Source organism: Conger conger, chromosome 2 (genome assembly GCF_963514075.1).
Source record: "Conger conger chromosome 2, fConCon1.1, whole genome shotgun sequence".
Classification (NCBI taxonomy): Eukaryota; Metazoa; Chordata; class Actinopteri; order Anguilliformes; family Congridae; genus Conger; species Conger conger.
In genome coordinates, this window is record NC_083761.1 from 46,740,730 (window position 1) to 46,762,067 (window position 21,338).

At 40.5% G+C, this 21,338-nt stretch overlaps 1 protein-coding gene across 1 annotated transcript; it reads left to right on the forward strand.

Annotated features, from left to right (window-relative positions):
* The first annotated feature begins 10,175 nt into the window (after positions 1 to 10,175).
* On the forward strand, positions 10,176 to 18,859 carry neurod2 (neuronal differentiation 2). The gene is given in 4 exon segments (XM_061231656.1): positions 10,176 to 10,227; positions 10,230 to 10,329; positions 10,331 to 10,348; positions 14,066 to 18,859. Coding segments are annotated over 4 exon segments (1,269 nt in total). The 3' UTR covers positions 15,165 to 18,859.
* Positions 18,860 to 21,338: the final 2,479 nt, after the last annotated feature.

The window sequence follows — 21,338 nt, forward strand, 5'->3', positions numbered from 1 at the left end:
TTTCAGCTCAAAAAAGCTCAAAAAAATTACTACATGAGGGAGGAGGAATATTCCACATGAGGAGCTGTATTATATCGCCTTTGTCTACACTTAAATAGTGACATTTAAATAGTATTAATGAATTACTTCTTAAATTTGTTAGCTGAAGTGAGTTATATTTGATACATTCATTTAAAAAAAGACCAGACAAATAATATTTCAAATTAAACCTGCAAGCAAGTTTGAAGGGGGCAAGCAGTGAAGCTGGGAAGAGTCACCATGGCAACTTGATCAGATCATGTGAAAAGTGTGGCTGTTAGCACGATAGCAAGTTTTACGTCAATTGACCAAAGATTGGGTGTAAATGAGATATGAGCTCACATCCTGTTTACATCCTGTCACAACCTTTCGATGAAATCCAATACAGCGCCCGCATCAATTAGGTTGACATTAAAAGTTGCCATGTCTCTGCCTTATTTTTTAAGCAAACACATCACCAGTTAGTTATTGTTTATTGTAGTGCCCCCAGTGGTCAAATGACATAATTTTTGTTGTGCTTCCTCAAAATGGGGTCCCGAATGTCCCAAAAAAACCTTTTTAGAAAATCCAATATGGCGAAAAATCCAATATGTCAATGGATTGAACTTAACTTGATCTAGGGAAACCCAAGGTACTTCATTTTTTAAAATCCGGCATACGGCTCAAAACTTACATGCATAAAGGTACCTCCAACTTTGACCCGTTGGTGGCGCTACAGCGCTGAAAGTGGAGACATGAATCTTGGCGAAAGGATTCAGGGGACTTTCCTCAATCAGTGTGCCAAATTTCAAAACTTTCTACCATACACTTCTAGGGGCTGCCATAAACACCCTAGCCAGAAGGAAAAGGTGATGATGATGATGATGATGATGATGATGATGATGAATAATAAGAAAAAGTAGAAACACACTGTGTGCCTATGCAACTTCACTGCTTGGCCCCCAACTATATATGTCCAATGATTTATTGCATTATATACAAAATAATATTATTGAATAGGTCATGCTTTACAAGGTTCTAGTTACCACCTAACTCCCTCTCTTGGATAAGGGATTTTTATAGGCATTGTTACAGAACACAAGCGCAAATATTCAGTTATATGCCTTTAGATTATCATATACTTTCCATTTTACGCAAGATATTCTTCGTCTTTTTTCATGTAGTCATGGAAACTAGACTGAGCAGGACAGAGTCAGCGCTGCATTGCTACTTTTCACCAGCAGATGTCACTATTGGCTTATATGTTATCCAAGTATCACCTCTAAATATCTCAAGGGTGTTTGTGTGCATGACACCATGGGTCTCGACACAGTCACCCAGGGGAGTGCTTCCCATGGGTGCTGGTTGAAATGAGCCACCTTGCTCTGGGATACTTGAAATGCACTATATAAACCCAACTAATCAACATTATTAATGTAGTAATTATAGAGACCAAAAGTTTTCTATTAATAATTTTCCTGTTCGTTTTGGTCACGGTGAGCGGTGAGAGTAGCTGGTTACAGCTAGCATATTGTAACCACCAATTATTTGTGACATGCTATGCTACAGACACACATAGTTTGAAATGTGTGCACAGTAAATGACAATATGCTCTCCAGCACCTCTACCCACAAGTATCCTCCACTGCTCCACAAGTATCCTCCACTGCCAGAACCTGCAGGTTCTTTCTGTATAATATACGCCGTATCCGTCATCTCCTGACTGACAAAGCCACCCAGCTCCTAGTCCAGGCGCTCGTCATTTCCCGCCTGGATTACTGCAACTCCCTCCTAGCCGGTCTCCCAGCGTGTGCCATCAAGCCCCTCCAGCTGGTCCAGAATGCTGCAGCCCGCCTGATCACCAGTCAGCCCAGGTCGGCTCATGTCACCCCGCTTCTCATTGGCCTCCACTGGCTTCCTATTGCCGCACGCATCCGTTTCAAGGCCCTAGTGTTGGCATTTCAGGCTGCTAAGGGGACTGCCCCACCTTACATACAATCCCTGATCACTCCCTACTCCCCAGCTAGACCACTCCGGTCTGCCAGCTCTGGTCGCCTTATGGTTCCCTCTCTACGTGCACCTGGCGGTCGAGCTGCACGTTCACGCCTGTTTTCCGTTCTGGTTCCTCAGTGGTGGAATGACTTGCCTACCACTGTCAGAACAGCAGAATCCCTCCCCCTATTTCGACACAGACTCAAAACCCACCTTTTCAAACTCTACCTTAGTCCTCCCTCCTGATTTCCCCTGCCCCTCCTTTCTGATATCCTTATCCTTGTCTAACCCCCCCCCCCCCCCCCCCCCAAAAAAAAAAAAAAAAAAAGCACTTATGATGACAACTATGTTTAGACAACTATGTTTAGAATGTGTATTTTGCTAGTTTCTGGATGTGATGCTTTGACTTATGGTAGAACCTATGCACTTGTAAGTCGCTTTGGATTAAAAGCGTCTGCCAAATGACTAAAATGTAAATGTAAATGTAAAATGTACCCAAGGCTCTGGAAACACACACCTTTATGCTTTTTTGTACCTCTAGAGGGAGCACACATTAAATTGAAAAAACAAATGTCATTGATTGAAATGAATGAAATATAAAATAAGATTTAGAAATGAGTGCATACCCTTTATGGCTCCTACAGTAATGATTGAACCAATTAGACTTATCCTTCCTGCAAACGGTCAGTGACTTGCCATCACACCAGATGGGTAACCTAGGAAGTGACCGTCACTGTGGTAACAAGAAATGTGAAAACAGACCACACATTAAATACATCACATAGTGTAAAATGTACAAATGAACATGGAGCCAGAATTAACTGATCAAATTCTAAATAAAAACGATAATGCAGTGCAGTATTTGGACAGTGGTACAATTTCTGTTCTTTTGGCTCTGTACTCCAACACATTGGATTTGAAATGAAACAATGAATTAATATGAGGTTAAAGTGCAGACTGTCAGTTTTAATTTGAGGGTATTTCCATGTGTATCAAGGGGGTATGTGTAGGAATTACATCCTTTTAGTCACCCCATTTTATGAAACTAAAAGTGGACATTTGGATTCTCAGCTGTTACTGATTTGTCAGGTGCATTCAGTCCAGGTATAAGGAAGCTTTCAGTATCTAGTCTTGATTTTTGATTGCCTTTGGAGTCTGTTATTCACATTTATGAACATTAGGACCAGAGTTGTGCCAATGGAAGTCAAAGAGACCATTATGAGGCTGAAAAAGAATAATAAAAAACAGTCGGAGACATAGGCCAAGTAAAAGGCTTACCAAAAAAAACAGTTTGGAGCATCATTAAGAGGAAAGACAGCACTGGTGTATGTTTGGGATCATTGCCTTGCTGTGGGATGAAGCATGCGTTTGGAGGCATTCGATTGAACTCAATTTTTATTTGATTTGATTGAAAAATGCATCTATGCACTGAAGAATTCATTCTGCGGCAGTTACAGCAGTTACATTATCAATGAAGGTGAGCCTGCACCTGCTGTAGCTATGCATACCCAAGCTATAACACCCTTGCTCTTGCCATCACTCTGTCAAGTCTTTTAAGTCAAACTTGGTCTCACCTGACCCATTTCGAGAACTCTGCAGGTTCTTTGAAGTACTTCTGTGCAAACTGTAACCTGGCCATCCTGTTTTTGCGGCTAACTAGTGGTTTGCATCTTGCAATGTAAACTCTGTAGATATGCTTGTTAAGTCATCTGCAACATTTGTTTTGAAAACAAACTAGCTAGCTAATGTTATCGATAATGTCACCTTATGAAAGCAAACTAGCTAGCAAGATAATATTAAATGAATGAAGCCAGAAATAGTCTGATAGTCCTTAAAAGGCACTCTCATTTAAGTGAACCTTATGTGAGTCAAATATTTGCATTCTCTCCACAGCCACTCAAACTATGGGTCACAAGTCATAGGGGAAGGATAAGGAGGGTGGTTATCCTCAACACGTGGCACAACAAGAGGAGAACATTCCCAACCAGTTGAAAATAAGACAATACATTTAAAACGCTTACTTCTCCAAAACTAAAGAATGCCCTCTTGTGCAAATTGCATATGAAAACATAAAAGGTGTGACCAACCACCATATTATTTTAACTGTCATTGGCAGACTAGATACTGATAGCTTATGTATACCTGCACTGAGCAAGCAACTGAATACACTCAACAAATCAGAAACAACTGAGAAGCCAACTGTCCAATTACTTTTGGTCCTCTAAAATGGGGGGACTATGTATAAAAGGATGTAATTCCTAATCAGATCATCCAATATGGAAGTAAATACCCTCAAATTAAAGTAGACACTCTACACTTTAACCCTATCCACTTTGACCCCTTGTGATTGAGTAGTGACGTCTCAAATTATTGTCATGTAATAAAACCGCAAAACAGCAATAAAAAGACTCTCGACTCACGAGAACAGCAGTTTAGATTCTTATCAGCCTCTTATTTGCAAAGAAGGGCAATAAAACAACACCCTCCCCCTTGCCACAGACTCAGAATATGCCTTTTATTTTCTAACAATCCTTGATACCATTTCTCTACGTCAAAAAATCATGTTCCAATATAAGTGCAAAATATTCAGAAGCATGAATAGACACTTTTTTTTTCTTAGCTCACATTTTGGTAGAAATACAAGTTTGTTTTGCAAATTATTATATACAGTCATATTTATAGAATGTTATGAAACTATGACTGTTTTCTGTTTTGGAAGTTTATTTTGTAATCTGATCAGCTATTTTTGAGAAAACTGTTTTTGCCAGGACTATAACCATGCAAATGCCGTTTGGAACTTATTGTTGTGTAAATGCACTGCTAGGTCATTTCAGAAGTGAACTAATGTAAAACAAGCCATGGTTCTTATATGGGGTTTCCTACCCTTTCCAACGAGATGTAATGTGTCATATTCAGGCGACAGGCAGTTTAGGAATATCGCTGTGTTCGCATTGCAGAATGAATACACAGACGTATATTCAGGATTTGGACTTGCTATCGATGCACTTGTAATTGTACTGGCTAATGGGGTGAAGGTTAACCTAATTTTGAAATAAATTTCCATTTTAAATGTGATGCAGATTAGTAAGAAAGCATAGAGTGAATATTTTTGGAGAGCTCTTTGGACACTTTGGGCATGCTTTATAAAAACAAACTCTCATATATGTGAATAAAACACATGTGAAGGTTACTTCTCTTTAAATTTTGTAACATGCATGTGTCTGGACAGAAAAATATGCAGACGTTTTGTATTTGGAGAGATTTGGGGACACTCGAGGAGATCTGAGTGCAGTTTCGGGAAAACTCATGTGGAATTGGAATGCCTGTCAATATCTTTATCCTATTTTATACAAAAGTTGACATCAGGTTTATGCACGAAACATGTATTTCTGGGGTGGTCCTTGACTTAGAAGTGGAAAAATGCAGTTTAAAACTATAAAAACATAAGGCGTTTTAAGAGGGTTAACCTCATATTCATTGTTTCATTAAAAGCCAATTGGAGTCGAAAGAACAATAATTGTACCAATGTCCAAATACATATGACTGCACTGTATATTGTCCTATTATAATGCCTGGGGCAGTTGTTTAACATAATAGTTACTGGTAAAGATACTGGTAACCCAAAGGTTGAGGGTTTTATTCCCAGGTAGGACAGTGCCACTGTACCCTTCAGCAAGGTACTCTACCGTGAAGTGTTTCAGTATATCCAGCTTTATAACTGGATACTATGTAAAAAATTTCAAAAAAAAAAATTCTAATCCATAGATCACTCCGAGTAACAGCTTCAGCTAAAAGGCAGCAAGCGAGCGTGTTGATTGTCTCGTCACGAGTCACATGTGCAAGTGCATAAGGTCACAATAAAACAAGCAAGGTTGGTTAAAGGAAATGATATTCCCTTTCATCTATCAGTTAGGGGCATGCACCATGTCAGACTCATGAATAAAATACAAGACACTAGTGCCAGAAAGATTGGGTATCAGGACGTGCGATGGAGGGCAACCGGTACTTGCAAGCTACGCACAAAGACACCGAGTGAACCCTTAAGTACAATAAGCCCTACAGCACCCCCACCACCCCCCAAAGAATATACACACGGGCACACTCCCCTAACTCCGCCTACACCCCATGGAAGGCACCACTGAGTATATGGGAGGGGGGTGGAACAGATTGAGCTGTGATTTAATTACCAGCCCCATACTCACCCTTGTTCATCAATAATGCATGGCCCCTTGTTTCTACCCCCATAATTAATCCACCGTTACCATAATTAAAAGCCCAAAATCCCACAAGATAGTTCAGCTTGGATGGGCATCGCTGGCACAGGAACTGATGAATTCTATGGGCCAGACACTGTCGTGGATGGCCAGACAGACAGACAGACTTCAGTGAAGGTCCCCTGTGCCCTGCTTCTCTTAGTATGTCCTGTCTTGCTGTTACATTACTATAACTAGGGGATCTGTGGAAGAAGATTACTACTGTATGCAGAAAAGCTTTTTACTTGGCAGTCGAGAGAAACTGCAAAAGAACTGGTAGAAAATAACTGTTATTTTCTGCACCCTTCTTTTTCTGTTCAGACTGGGCTGTCGCTTCTGAGACATTTTTACGATCCAACAACTGCTCAGAGAAAGTCAGTTTTTCAAGGGGGAATTTTTTCAGTGCGCACAAACGATTTTCACATGCACAATCGCCGCTGTGTGTGTTGTTCATACAGCGGCATAGTGGCACGCACGCACACATACACACACACACACACACACACACACAATTACAGCTGGTGGCACTTCTCATTCCATCAGCTGCTGAAGTAGCACAGAGAGGTGGAGTTATCTAAAGTTTCGATTAAGCTTCTCTGTCTCTGAAAACAAGAGATGAATATTTCAGACAGGCCATCTCCATAGACACCTATGATAGGGGCCTGGCACACCTACATTCAGACTTCCAATTGCGCCGCCAATACACCTCGCAGCTACAAATATTATTATTAGCATATTACACCTATCTTTAATCTGTTGAAATAAATAACTTACTGAAACAAATAAATAAATGGAAGTTTGCAGATTTTCATGATTGTGAAATTACTGTCTGTAGTTCCATGAATTTAATGCTTTGCTGTGGCAGTGGTGGAATCTTCCATTGCTGGACATACTGTAGCTTGACACGCGTCAGTATTCCCTCAATATAGCAGACACATACCAATGCGCAGTGGCATCTCCTGTGGGTCACAGAAAAGGAGCAGAATCATGCTGTGCACTACACAAATGACCTCCTCATTAATTCTCAATCAAATTACTTATCCGATGAAGACGGTCCTTAAATGTCAGAAGCACTATGACTCCCTGATATATTTTTCAGTCCTTTAATAATGTTATCAGGTAGTGGTGGCAAAACTTACAACACCGGTGCCCAACCCAATTCCTAGAGATCTACCCGCCTGTAGGTTTTCACTCCGACCCTTACAAAGCGCACCTCTTTCAACAGCTAGAGATCTCATTGAGCTGCTAATTAGCAGACCGTGCCAATTCAGGTTGGAAATGAAAACCTCGGTAGATCTCCAGGAACAGGGATGGGAACCAGTGCTACATTACACGGCTGCATTCACATCACATACTCACACGCACATGCCCAGACTGGCTTCCTTAGCGCACGCGCTGTGATGCGCATGCCCGCACACGCACACACGCGCAGACAAAGCGCGCCGGACCGGAGCTCCACGCGTTCCCGGATTAATTTCCCATGCTGCGCACGGCCAGCGCCGGTCCCCGCTTCCTCGTCCCCACCTTCACTTGATTTATCGCTCACAAATACCACTGCACTAATTAGTCAAGTAATTAATTAATAGGAATTTGCATATGTGCATGTGCAATTAGGACACCGGAGTGTAGTCGGTGCAGCTGGGTACTGGGGCGACTGAGGAGGGAGGGCACGAAATGGCGTGCAGACGGAAGCAGAGGGACGGAGGGAGGGGGGGGGGGGTGGTCAGAGAGGATGGTCAAGGTGAAGGTGTACCATTAGAGGCTGGGGGGGGGGAGGGGGCTATTGTCCCCTTTGTGGAACGGGACGCGGCGGACAGAGGGCCGCGGTTGAGGTCAGTCTTATCCCCAGGATGTTTGGGTGTTGCTGGCAGAAATTACCTATTGTTCCACCTTCTGTCGTCTTCCGAAGACTCACCTCATTAGCCTGTAACAGGGTTCCCTAAACTCACATCTGTCCTGTGGTATCTAGAGCTGTGACATTAATCAGCACTTTTCTGTGAGCTGGTCACTGATTGGTTCATGTGATACTTCCTGGAACATAACACACATGCCGGCCTGTTATAGCAACGTGAGTTTTCGTTATATTGGGGCACCTTGAGGGAGAAGGATGGTCGAAGCTACGGTGACGAAGAGGCTCTGACCTCTTCAACTTCAGCCAAGTCCACTATGGGTGCGCTACTAATCGATGTGCCAGAGGGAGTTTTGCTTTATGTTGCTGAATGATAAAGGAGCATATCGCCCTTGTTAACATCTGCGGAAGCAGAGGTACTGACACCAAGTTAGGCACATAAACTGACGCCCGGCCATAGCTGGACCAACATTTCACTCAGCAAGAGCCAAAGCTGCAAATCCAACAGAGGCATCAGGCAGTCATTCACACCACACTGAGACAGGAGATTGACTCTGTTCCCTGTAGGGCAAGAAGGTTCACTCAAGTGAGGAAGCATCCAGCGCTTCGCTCTGGTCTGTCCCCAATTTACCCGACTGCACTTATAACAGGGTAAAATGCAGGATCACTTCTGCTCTGGGTACGATGGCTGCGGCGTGTAAGCCGGGTTGTGTTTTTACATTGGCATGGTCACCGTAGTGACCACGACTTGTTGAACCCCACCAACAGCATAGCTGAGGCAGGGTAACACACGGAAGATTTGGCCGTGACAAATCAGAACCTTAAAGCCTGGCAGGTCCGTGATGCAGGGGGGATGGGAATAAGAGCTCCCCCGTGACTGCAGACTGGGGAAGTACCGTCCCCTGCGATGTGTCACCTCATGTACCTCCAGCCCAGTCGCCATAATAAACCTGGTGGCAGGCAGTGGGGGCTGTGCTGCTGCTCCAGCTGGCACAGGGTTACTGCTGTAGGTAGAGCCACAGTGAGGAATTGGAGGAATTAAAGTGTGAGTTTAACATTTTTTTTACTGTGGCGTGCACTACAGCGTGAGCAGGCCTACACCGTTATAGGCCATTTTGTTTTTTTCTGCGTTCTTTTGGTCATATATGTTGTCCTTGTTTACGGTTTGATGGCACATCACTACTTAAAAACCAACGAGGAAGAAACACGTTCACTGTGGTGGTGTCTGCAGATAAAGAGGACGGGGAAGGATTCGCTGGTGATACTGTTTTGTTTGCGTCTCCACCGCCCCTGCCTAACTCACGCTACTAGACTTGGCACCGCTGCCAGCTCACGCCGTCCCCCTGTGTCCTCGCATGTCAGCCAGAACCCGCAGCACGACACACCTGGGTCCCTCGCTCGCTGCGCCGGCAGCCCGACGTCTCCCGCAGGCGCTCCGGCATCGCGCTCACAGAACACCAGCGCCTGAGCGACTCATCCATCTTTCTGAGTATCCGACTGATCTGTACAAACGCGCACACGCCTTTTTTGGTGTTTGATCACCTAGCAATCTATATGTTTATTTCGCCATCGGTCAGATCTGTGTGTAATGGATTTCATAGCGTCCCATCTGTGCCGCCTGTGTGGCATTTTCTTGCCTTTCATGCGCACAAGACACAGCTACTCTGTATGCTTTATTGAATTAAATAAATAAATGAGCAAATAAATAAATTAATAACTTCCCTTCTGTTCTTAAGCCTTAGAGCTATAGAAGCAATTTTCAATCCCACTGTCTCAATTTCCTCTGTCTTTATCTTCCCGCTATCATTTCCCTGCTTCAAAATAATGCATGCTAATAAATAATCAGAAAGGCTGTATAATTTTAGTCTACTTTTTTCTTGCTTTGGTGGAATACCAGAAATCTTCTCTGTTTCTGTTTGCCTCTCTCTCGTAGTCTTTCTGTGCCTCTCTTTCTGGCTGTGTGAGCGCGAGCGAAGTGACAGATGGCGAGGCCCTCTTCCCTCGGGAAGGCAATCTCTCCGAATGCAGGCGCATGTCAATCACCGGCTCTCATGTGATGGCTCTTCCCAGTGACGTGCCAACCATATGGCCTGGCATCATAGCTGGTATGTAACCCTGCCTGGTAGCTATGCCACACTGTCTCTGCGCGCGCGGATAGCACTCCGAAGCAGACAGCCGCACCTATAGGAGCGTTCGCTCGTGGTCCCCGAAGATGGTGTAAACACATGCGCTCTCACCCCTAAAGAGCTCCCGCGGAGGTAAGTTGGAGAACAATTTCAACAAATCTACGAATGAACGAACAAATGGCAACTAAATAAATTAATTAAAATACATAAATAATGCATAAGTGGTTTTGGACTAATTGTCCTTACTCGTTCTTGCCTAGGCGTGCACTGAATTACTTTATGGATACTGAATTTATGCATCCAATTAATCCTTTCTGCTTTGGATTTATTTCACGTTCGATTGTTCCTGTATTATTTCGGATCTGCATTTCAAGTTGGTCGCTGAGAAGCTTCGTTCTGCATGCCCCGCACAGCCCTTCTTAACAGGCGTACAATCCAATATTTCATGCTTACTTGGCTTTGGAAACTGAGCTATCTGCACTGGCAAACCGACCGATGCCTAGGGATGAGCGAAAAGATGGAGATATACGTTTTATCGATTTATTTCGGGTTTTCCCCTTTTACACGACACTGATAACTAGCATCACACCATCAGTGATCATTTGATTAAAAGGACAAGGGGAGCATTCGCTGCGCAGGGAAGAAAGAAGGGGAGAGAGAGAAACGCGTTTTTCACTTTTACCGTCGCTCATTTCCCCAGCGCGTCTTGTCTGTCGTTGAGACGGAAGATTTATTGACAATTTTATCTGGGTGTACATGCCGGAAAACAAGGTGGGGGAGGGGGTCAATTTGAAAGAAGTGGACAGTAATCATAGAGGGGTTGTGCATTTTCAAAACGACTGGTATGTTTATTTATTTAATGGACGATTTGAACGTTTTTCGTCTTTAGATCACAGGATAAAATGTGTTCCATCTCATTCTTCACTCCAACGATTTCACAGAACAGTTATGTTTAACAAGGACAACGATGCAGTCTAATTATTTACTTTATTGCACAATTACTAAAAGCTTTTTTCTAATTACCAAGCCGTGCAGAACACATTCTGAAACCCATTTCATGTCAAGTAAATGGCTACCTAATTAAAAGTTTTTTCTCTCGGGTTCCTTTTTAAATTTGCAAATCTCTTGTGCCTTAAAATAAAATCTGGATTTTGCCCCTGGCATGCCCCCTGGTTACGTACCGTTTTGTTCTTTACCCAACACTGATTTAGAAAATAAACAACGCGCACCGCTGTCCTTGCGTTGCAAGAGGCTGTATGCAAATGACCGTATTCATAATTTCATAGAAATATGGTTTTCTTTCTAAAATACCCAAATTGTATCAGCGTATATAAAAAGCGTTTTTTATGTATTATTATAACTATTCGTTGTCATATGTTTTATTATTTTACAATATATTGATTATCTAGATTTGAGCTTATGTATACAGGCCTTATGAAAAAATGTATTTACATTTTTTTTGTGATGTTGTATTTGACTATTAATTTGAGTCCAGTGTAAAGGATGAATTTACTTTTGTGAGGTGCCTTCATTGGAAAACCAGTTAAAGCTATCAATAAAAGTATGATTCGAGTCAAGCTACCAGTCTTCTGAAATGCTATTTCCAGCCCAGTATTATTTAATTTGATTATTTTCTGATAGGGTGTATATATGAATTATTGATTAATTTCATTGGAACTGTCAGCGAGCATGCTGAAAACTGTCAGCGAGCATGCTGAAAAATGTCCTAAATTACATTTAGATCACATTTATATTATCAGTAGTCTTCATTTTTGACACACATTTCAAACGGAACGTGTTGCTTTCTGCGTTTTATAATGGCATATAATGACACCAAGAGCAATTCCCTAGGGTCCACTGCCTGGACACATTTCAAACGTTAAAAGGATGACAGTTTTATAAATATCGCATAAAACATTTAACATAGTAGAAATGCATCATTTACTGAGCTGAGTTATTGTGAATGACATAGGCACAAATACAGCTGAAAAAATATTGAATATTGATTATTTACAGTTCTTTATCCCATAACATTTGGTGAAGGGCCAGATTTTGTTACGGGCGTTCAGATTTCTTTTTAGAACAAGCTCAAACAACCTAAATTATATAATAAACCAGATGTAACTATCCACACGTTATTCTATTTGAATGCTTCAAAACAGACTTGCCATGCGTGCACCAGTAGAAATGCATCGGAACTATGACTAAAACGTTTCCAATAAATCAAATAATAATAAAAAATAAACAAATAAAAAGCCTCATTCAAACATGAACACAACTGTGTACGGTGGGCACTAATAGGTCTAATATTAAATATTTTGTCACCTAAATCATTTGACCTGGCTAATATTGATTAGGTGATTGAAGCTGGGATAATAATGGAATAATATGCCATTACCGTCAGTAAATCGCTATGCAAGCTGTAGTAGTTACGAACTTTCTAGAAGAAAAGATCTGGGGCCTAAGGCCACCACAGCTCTATCAGTTGATGCTCATTATTTTACAATGTGCGTGTTACGCTTTTTGTATTATTGTGCGAATACGAACGAGTGCAATTATATAAAATCCCAGTCTAATTTGAAAATGTGCACGACGAAATGTGCTTTCGAAAAAAAAAAAAGAAAAAAAAAGAATACCAAAATTGTGATCGAGGGGGTGACGTTTTTAGAGAGCTCTGCTGGAACGCCGCCAGGAAAAGAGAGGGCTGAATAAGAATGTGCATGTGTGTGTGTGTTGGGAGGGGGGGTTCGCTTCACATTGCGCCCCACGGGATCTGTTATGGGGCCCGAGCCGCAAAGACCTGCTGCGAGAGGGCACTGGCGGGCACGTGGACGACTGCAAAGAGTTATGGAGGGGAACATTCTTGCTATGTTGGTATCTGTACAGCTATTGTTCTGCTCAAAATTTTTAAAGAATGATAGTCGCATAATTATCATGTAGCACTATTTCTTTCTTGACATCGAACAATTCCTCCAGGTCCCATTGCTCCGTTTGAATTGGAATAAAATGTAATACTTATTGTGTGTATGTATTTGTATATACACTCCGTGACCCCTTTATTAGACGTATTTATTTGACTCATTGATATTTTTCAGCTGTAGCTCATCTACTTTAAGGTTCAACGTGTCCTGTGTTCAGAAATGCTGTTCGGCATACCACTGCTGAGGTTATTTGAGTTACAGTCGTCTTTCTCTCCGCTTGAACCAGTCTGACCATTATCCTCTGAACTCTCTTATTAACAAATCATTTTCGTTTTGTTTGGATATATATATATATTTATTTATTTATTTATTTTTTGCATCATTATCTGGAAACTCTGGAAACTGATCTAGTGCGTGAAAATTCCAGTTTTAAGCAGTTTCGGAGATACTCAAACCACCCTTTCTATCATTGACAATCATTCCACGGTCAAAGTTACTCAGATCACATTTCTTCCCAATTCTGATATTTGGTCTTAAGAACAACCGAACCTCTTGACCATGTGAATTTCTGCCATATGATCGACTGATGAGATATTTGCACTAATGAGCTGGTGAACAGGGCTACCTAATAAAGTGGTCACTGAGTGTACATTTATTTCATTTCATACGTGTGGATATGTCCTCTTGTCATATTGTTGCGACCACTACTTGGCGAATACAATAATGTGACATCCCACCCCAATTTGTAACGCTTAAAATCTTTTGAACACAGAATTATCCATGCTTATGTCAATCTTTTCTATGTATTATTTTAGTACATCACTGAATATATCTTCATATAGCACAACTTCAAATGCGAATGAACTGGATTGTAGTTGCTGCTGTTTTAAACACACATTTAAAAACTGCATTTATTTTATTATTTCAGTGCCACCATGTTGACGAGGTTATTCAGCGACCCATCTCTGCTGCCAGAGGTGCAGAAGTATTCGGGCTGGATGGATGACAGTGAAAGCGAGGACTCAAAGACTAAGGACGATGACCAGGAACACTGTCGCCTGGCTGATGACGACATGGACGACGGGGACTTAAGAGGGGGAAGCAGTCGGGCTCACTCCGAAATAGCAGGCGAAGATGAGGAGGAAGACGAGATAGATGAAGAAGAAGACGGAGGCGACGAAGGCGATGATGATAGGCCCAAAAAGCGTGGACCGAAGAAACGCAAGATGACACAAGCGCGTGTGGAGCGTTCCAAGGTGCGTCGTCAGAAAGCAAATGCGAGGGAAAGAACTCGCATGCATGACCTAAACTCGGCACTTGATAATCTCCGTAAAGTGGTGCCCTGCTATTCAAAAACCCAAAAACTCTCAAAAATAGAAACATTGAGGCTTGCCAAGAACTATATCTGGGCCTTGTCCGAAATCCTCCGCAATGGGAAAAGACCTGACGTGGTGTCTTACGTGCAAACTCTTTGCAAAGGCCTTTCTCAGCCCACTACCAACCTTGTGGCCGGCTGTCTGCAGCTAAACTCCCGGAACTTCTTAACAGAGCAGTGCCAGGAAGGGGGTCGTTTCAATGGGCCCAACCCCTCCTTCTCCATGCACCCCTACTCTTACCAGTGTTCCCGCTTATCCAGTTCCCAATGCCAATCCGGTTCAAACTCACACTCCATAAGGAACCATGCGTACTGCTCAGCCTATGACTCCGTCTACCCTGGAGGCGGCTCACCGGAGTACAACAGCCCAGAATACGAAGGGCCACTGAGCCCACCCGTGTGTATCAATGGGAATTTTTCTCATAAACAACAAGAATCCGTCTCTCCAGTCGCCGAAAAGAGCTACCATTATTCTATGCACTACCCCGCCCTGCCCAGCTCCCGTGCTGCCGGTGCCCATAATCTTGTGTTCGGCTCGTCAGGAGTACGCGGCGGTGTCCACTCCGAAAACGTACTGCCTTACCACGACATGCACTTGCATCATGAAAGGGCGCCTGTGTATGAGGAACTTAACGCCTTTTTCCACAACTGAGTAGCGGACTCCATGTACCGTAACACTTGTCTTCTTCACAACAACTAACCATGAAATTGACGTGAATTAAGAGTTCTGAAATGCTCAACCCACTGTAACTTCATACACTGGACACTAGAGCAGCAGAGTGGGCAATGAGTAAGAGATGGAAGACAGAGATAACTCATGATATCACAGTTTTTCCTTTATATTGTTTTTAATAGTGCCAATCCTGGGTTGTCACGTTGGAAAACATAAAAATGTGTTAAAACTATTATTTTGGATCAAATGTTTCCCTGTGTACAGATTTATAGTGTAATGGTCATATAATAGATATATACAATCACTGTTACAAGGACAAGTTAATATAGAATGATACTATGATATTGATCTGAAAATGTTGTTAATTGGAAACTCTTATGATATAAAAAGTAGCTGACACGGATTGTGGGATGATGTCAGCATGGGGAGATATGACAGCGTCACTGGGAATTGTAAAATCGCCTTGACAACAATTAAAGCAATAAAGGAAAAACAAACTAGATAAATCTATGCAAGAGAGTATGTAAGGAGGAAACACTCAGAAAACAACAACATAAAGACCAGGTTTTAAAAATATTTCCACCTCACCCCTCACAACATTCCCATGCACGCGCGCACACACACACACACACGCTCGTGTGCGCACTCACTCGTTCTTTTTGCCAGCAAAGCTCGAGTAAAAGTTGCACAAATCAAAACACACAACTATAATTGTATGGTATATTTCTGCTGTCATGTTATGGTTGAGTCAGATTCATTTTATTTCACTTAATCGCGTTTCTCAACATTAGGCTAGATGACCTGAAAAAAGTTATTTCCACATTTTTAAAAGAGCGAATTCGGCGTACATTTGGCCCGATCAGAGAAACGCAAATGTGAAGCTATTTAGCTATTTGTTCGACTACCGTACATTTTTCATCTTAAATATTGAACTACAATGCAATTTCATTTTAATTTGTCGTTCATTAATGTCGCTGTTTTAGTGTCGGGTTTGTTCCAATATCACGGAACACGCTTTTAAAGTTATTCGAGTTATATACCATTTCCTTTGCTTCATAAAGTAACAAAACTGTTTCCAAACACAGTTATTGTACATCTGATACTATTGGCCAAACTCACTTCACATAATAAAAATACTGGACAGAGACCTAACTGTGCAGAATGACTTTAGGAAGGTTTATAAGCGCAAGTCTATTTTAAAAACATATTTTGGAAAAACTGAACGGGTATTATTCTATGTGTGGGTCGATATTATTCGGATTTTTCACAATAACACGCAGTTATACGGAACGTAGCATATACATTTACAAAGTATTCATTCAGCACATGCTATTTTGTATTGTTAACTAATGTAACCCAATGGCTGTAAAATATAGCCTGTACGTTGTGAATTAAAATCTCCACTTGGCCAATACGTAATTGTACGACTCGAGTCAGCGAAGGAGCGAAGAAGAGACATTCATGTTATTAAACATGTAAATTATAATGGCACAACAGTTAGATAACACACAAAGCTTATAAAAAAAACCTTATTCCCCACCCCAAAGACAAATATCAGGGCTTTATAAAATCATTTGAATAATGTTCCAGAGCTCAAAACAATCATTAATTGCAGCAAAGTATTAGCAAGTCTAAGGAAAAAAGTTTACAATGGGTATTAAAGCGACTTTTTTTCTAGGACTAGTAATGTTTCAAATTATTAATATTATTATTATTATTATTATTATTATTATTATTATCATTATTATTATTATTATTATTATTATTATTATTATTATTATTATTATTATTATTATCGACAATCATGTCTTGCTAATATGTCATGTGGAGGGTGGTGCAATGTCTGAAAGAGTATCAGCGGATAAGTCTTGCTGATGTAGGAGATCACTGGAAGACCGGGGAGCAAGCAGAAACAGAAGTCTTATGGCCTATAAGCTATACACATTCCTTGTTCCATATCAACGCGTGCAACGTATTTTGCCAGACACCAAACTGCGATGATTAAAGGGTGTCCATTGTAAACACGTTCAGTCTCGATTGTGATAGGGTAGTTGTAAAGCCAGCAAAGAAAGCATTTGATAACAAAACGGTCTAGCCACTACTAGCAGGGAAGTGCCTGAACTTTGGAAAATGAACCTGCAAAGGCGCACTTACCAGAGTCGAGTCGATGGGAAGGATCAGTGGCTCATTTGAAGGGCTATGTTGCGTTCGGATCAACAAGTCACTTCGTGAACTTTTCATGCTTTTCATGAATAGGCCTACACTTCGGCATGAAGCGATACACGCAGCTACTTGGAATATGTAAAAAAAAAAAACATATTCTTTTTTTATATGTATTTATTCCAAAATATATACCCAGACAATTTAAGCGAATACTTTTTAATCACTGCCAGAGTAGCCTAAGTTGCCATTTTGCTAATTGAGGGCAGCACGCATTCTGTTTGGATTGAGCACGCGAATAATATTTCTTCGTAGGCGGACTGGTATCAAAGAAATATGAGGGATCTTCTGCAGAACAAGGGTGCGAATGCACGTTGTAGATAGGCAAGACGTTGCATTTGAAACGAGCAACAAAAAGACCCAACACCCACTGTTTGACTGATATTCCGAAAAAGTCGCAAAAGCCACAAACAGAAATCATCAGATTTGACAGATGTATCTTCACTCACAGTACAGTAAACTTAGATATTAGAATTGCAAATATCGGGAAAATATTGCAGCTGAATGACAACGATAAAGCACCATCACGATTAATTTCATTTTTACGCTGTGACAGGAGGTAACACACAAGTCATAAAACTGACATCTCTGTCTTCTGTGCGGGCTACGATTTACCTTAAATAGCGAATGACTCCTTTATATATTCAAGAATTCCGTTCAGTTCTTTAAATCTTATCTTGGAATTATTATTATTATTATTATTATTATTATTATTATTATTATTATTATTATACGTTTAGCGCACGACACATTTTTGTACTTTTTTTTTTTACATGTAATGTTTATTTACGCAACAGACGACAGTGACCCTGAAAAAAAAAAAAAAAAAAAATATTGTGTACATCTCATATCAAAACATACTTAAAACACTTTTCTGGAGCACTTCCCACACAGTATAAAGTGTCCTCAGTAAAATAACTTTCATTATTGTAAAACAGGGAGATAGACCTGGAGACGAGTGTAGCTCTATTTAGCCTACTTATTTTAAGATATTTGGTGTTTTTAAAGATTTTCGACAAAACTGTTCCTAACACTTCATCAGATTACTGGCAGAATCGCCTCTAATAACCAACTGTATTTCACGCGTATTCATGCAAAACGCAGAACAGAATAAAACAGATTATTCGTAACCCACGAATACAACTAATGCAAATAAATGTTAACCGGTTTCCACTGCATATTTGTTTCCTGTGAAAAATGTTTTACACTGTAAGAAGTGGACAAAACTTTCACGCTGTGTATCATGTTTCGTTATCATTATTGTAAACGTTTGATTTTAAGTGTTTGTGCTCTGTTTGACTGTGATGAATGCAACTCTCCACACTTTCAGTTATCCTTTAATTTATTCTCCCAATTAAAAAAAAAAGATCTATTGCGTGTTGGTCAGAAACACTGTGCTTCTGAATTCTGAACATTGTTTTTAAAAATATATATATTAAACTTATTTCATGTAATACCTGTGGATTTGTCATTACTATTGGTGTCAACATAGACACACAGACATAGACACACATGGCCAGTATTATGAAAAGTTATGAAATGTTAATGTTGTCTTTACTGTTTTACTGCTTACAGCTCCATAAAGTAGGCCTATTAGGGCCGACTCTTTTGAACACGAATCGAGTATCTGTTATTGGACAGTAGAGTAAAAATAAATGGCACAAAGTGGAGGTGGAAATTGGTTATTTATACAGATGATGGTGTTTTACCGTTTGTTTGCCAGACACCTTATTCACTTCACAAGGCAACTCTCCCGCAGACACTAGCTATTAAATCATTGGCTGACTGTAGTGCAGGTGGCGAAACTGGATCTGAGGACCAGGAAATATGTTCTAATATCCACAATCGAATTTATGCATTTCGGTAAACAATAGCCTTTAAGATCATAATGCCTTCTTAAATCAAAAATTATTATTGGAAATGTTATTTCTCATTTAATCTCGATATTAAACAGATTTAACTCCTGAAATTACATTTAAGTCGGCGTACAAGCCTGCTCCTCTACAGGTGAAGTAGCCAATTATTTGCGTGTTTTTAATGTAGTGAAAAAGAATGTTTTGACATAGGATATTGACATTACAAATATTCACAAATATCGGATATCTACAGATTCATTTCTTGGTTTAGCTAATTCATATTGTTCATATGGAATAAACATACCGCGCGTTGCTATAATTTTGCCCTCCATGATAGATAGCAAACATCATGTTATATAAATTAAAATAATTTTAAACACTAGCTCATAATTGTCCCCGGATCAACACTTTTCATCATTCGAAATGTCAATATCTCCATATCCACTATATATATGTAGAAGAACGGAAATTGTAGGCTTTGTAGGCTATGAATAATGCACGGCCATGTGTTATACAATGTTGCAATTCAATCACATGTAGTCTATAATAAGCCTAGATACTGTAACTGAAAAGACGCATTCTTGAGATGGTTCTGATTGTTGAAAGTTTTAAGTCGCAGCATGGCTGTTACTTATGACTCCTTCACCAATGCCATTAGCGTGCCTACATGTGTTTAAGTTAATAGCACTGATCATATCCGGCCAGACTAAAAAGCGAATCCCAGCGTCCCATTAGAGAAATATAATGTACTAAAAATATTATGTTGAAAACTTGACAATTGCGATGTGCACTTATTTGGCTATTTAGAGCAATTATAACTATTGGCTTGCTTTATATTTTAAATTAATGACAACTTAAACTTGCCTACAGAATACATAGAACAATACGGATACACGCACACACACACACACACACACACACACACACACACACACACACACACACACACACACACACACACAGAGGGTGTGGGGTGGGGGTGGGGGGAGCCTTACAGTAAGATGGGCAGCAGTTGCCCTCGCGCGCGTCCCCAGAGCTCGGATGAACCACTGCCACCTCGGCTAGGTTTGGAGCTGTGCCCCGGGACCCATATGTTCTGCAAACTGTCCAGGGTGCTATTAGCGGCGGGCACTGCGCGCACAAGAGAGCACAAGGCACAGTGGAGACTCCAACGCCACACAAGGAGTCTGTATTGTTCTACACCATTCAAACCGAAAAAGTCGCATATATTTATTTTATAGGCCAACCATTTGGCGATGAACTGCATTCAGCACAAACTGAAAGTTTTAATATGTATGGTAAAATTCAACGATTGAATCACAAGTGGCACATGCTCAATAAAGCCTACTTCCCATATTTTTTTTGTAATGTATTTGTTTCAGAAAACAAACTTTTTGTTGAACATATAAATAGGTAACATTTTAGTGTATGCTATAAAATATGCCTGCATGATACACTCTCAGAAAGTAAATGGTTCCAAAAGGAACCCAGTGATTATATTGAATAGTACATGATTTATTTAATTTACTGAATTAAAAAATAAATAAATAAATAAATAACTAAATATATATATATATATATATGGGAAGTTCAGAGTACGATAAAGGACTATACATAATTGCAGCATTTTTTGTTGATAAAATACACCTTTAGTACATTTTTGAAGCCGTTCTACATTTATTTATATCAATTCATTCTTATAACGAGATTTCATATTAAAAGCTCAGAGAAAATCTTGACTAAATGTTTTTAACTATAGATCATAATGGACTGAAATGCGTGCATATAGGCTAGTTTAAGTCATTCGCAGTATGTGACAATAAGTTTGCCAGGATTTGCGGCCGAGGTTCTAAGGCCTGCATGCTTCAAGTTTCCCGAAAAGAGGCCTTATCTTTCAGCAGGAGTCTTCATTGTGAACTAGACTGCATTTGAATGTTCGGTCTTTTTTGCAGCATCATTAGCCAAAGAAAAAGGAGAACACTTTCTGTCACTGGCGATGAAGTCCAAACGCATTGTTTCTCGAGTTAGTAGAGTAATTACTCAAGATGTTTTGGGTACTATATTGAAGAAAAATGAC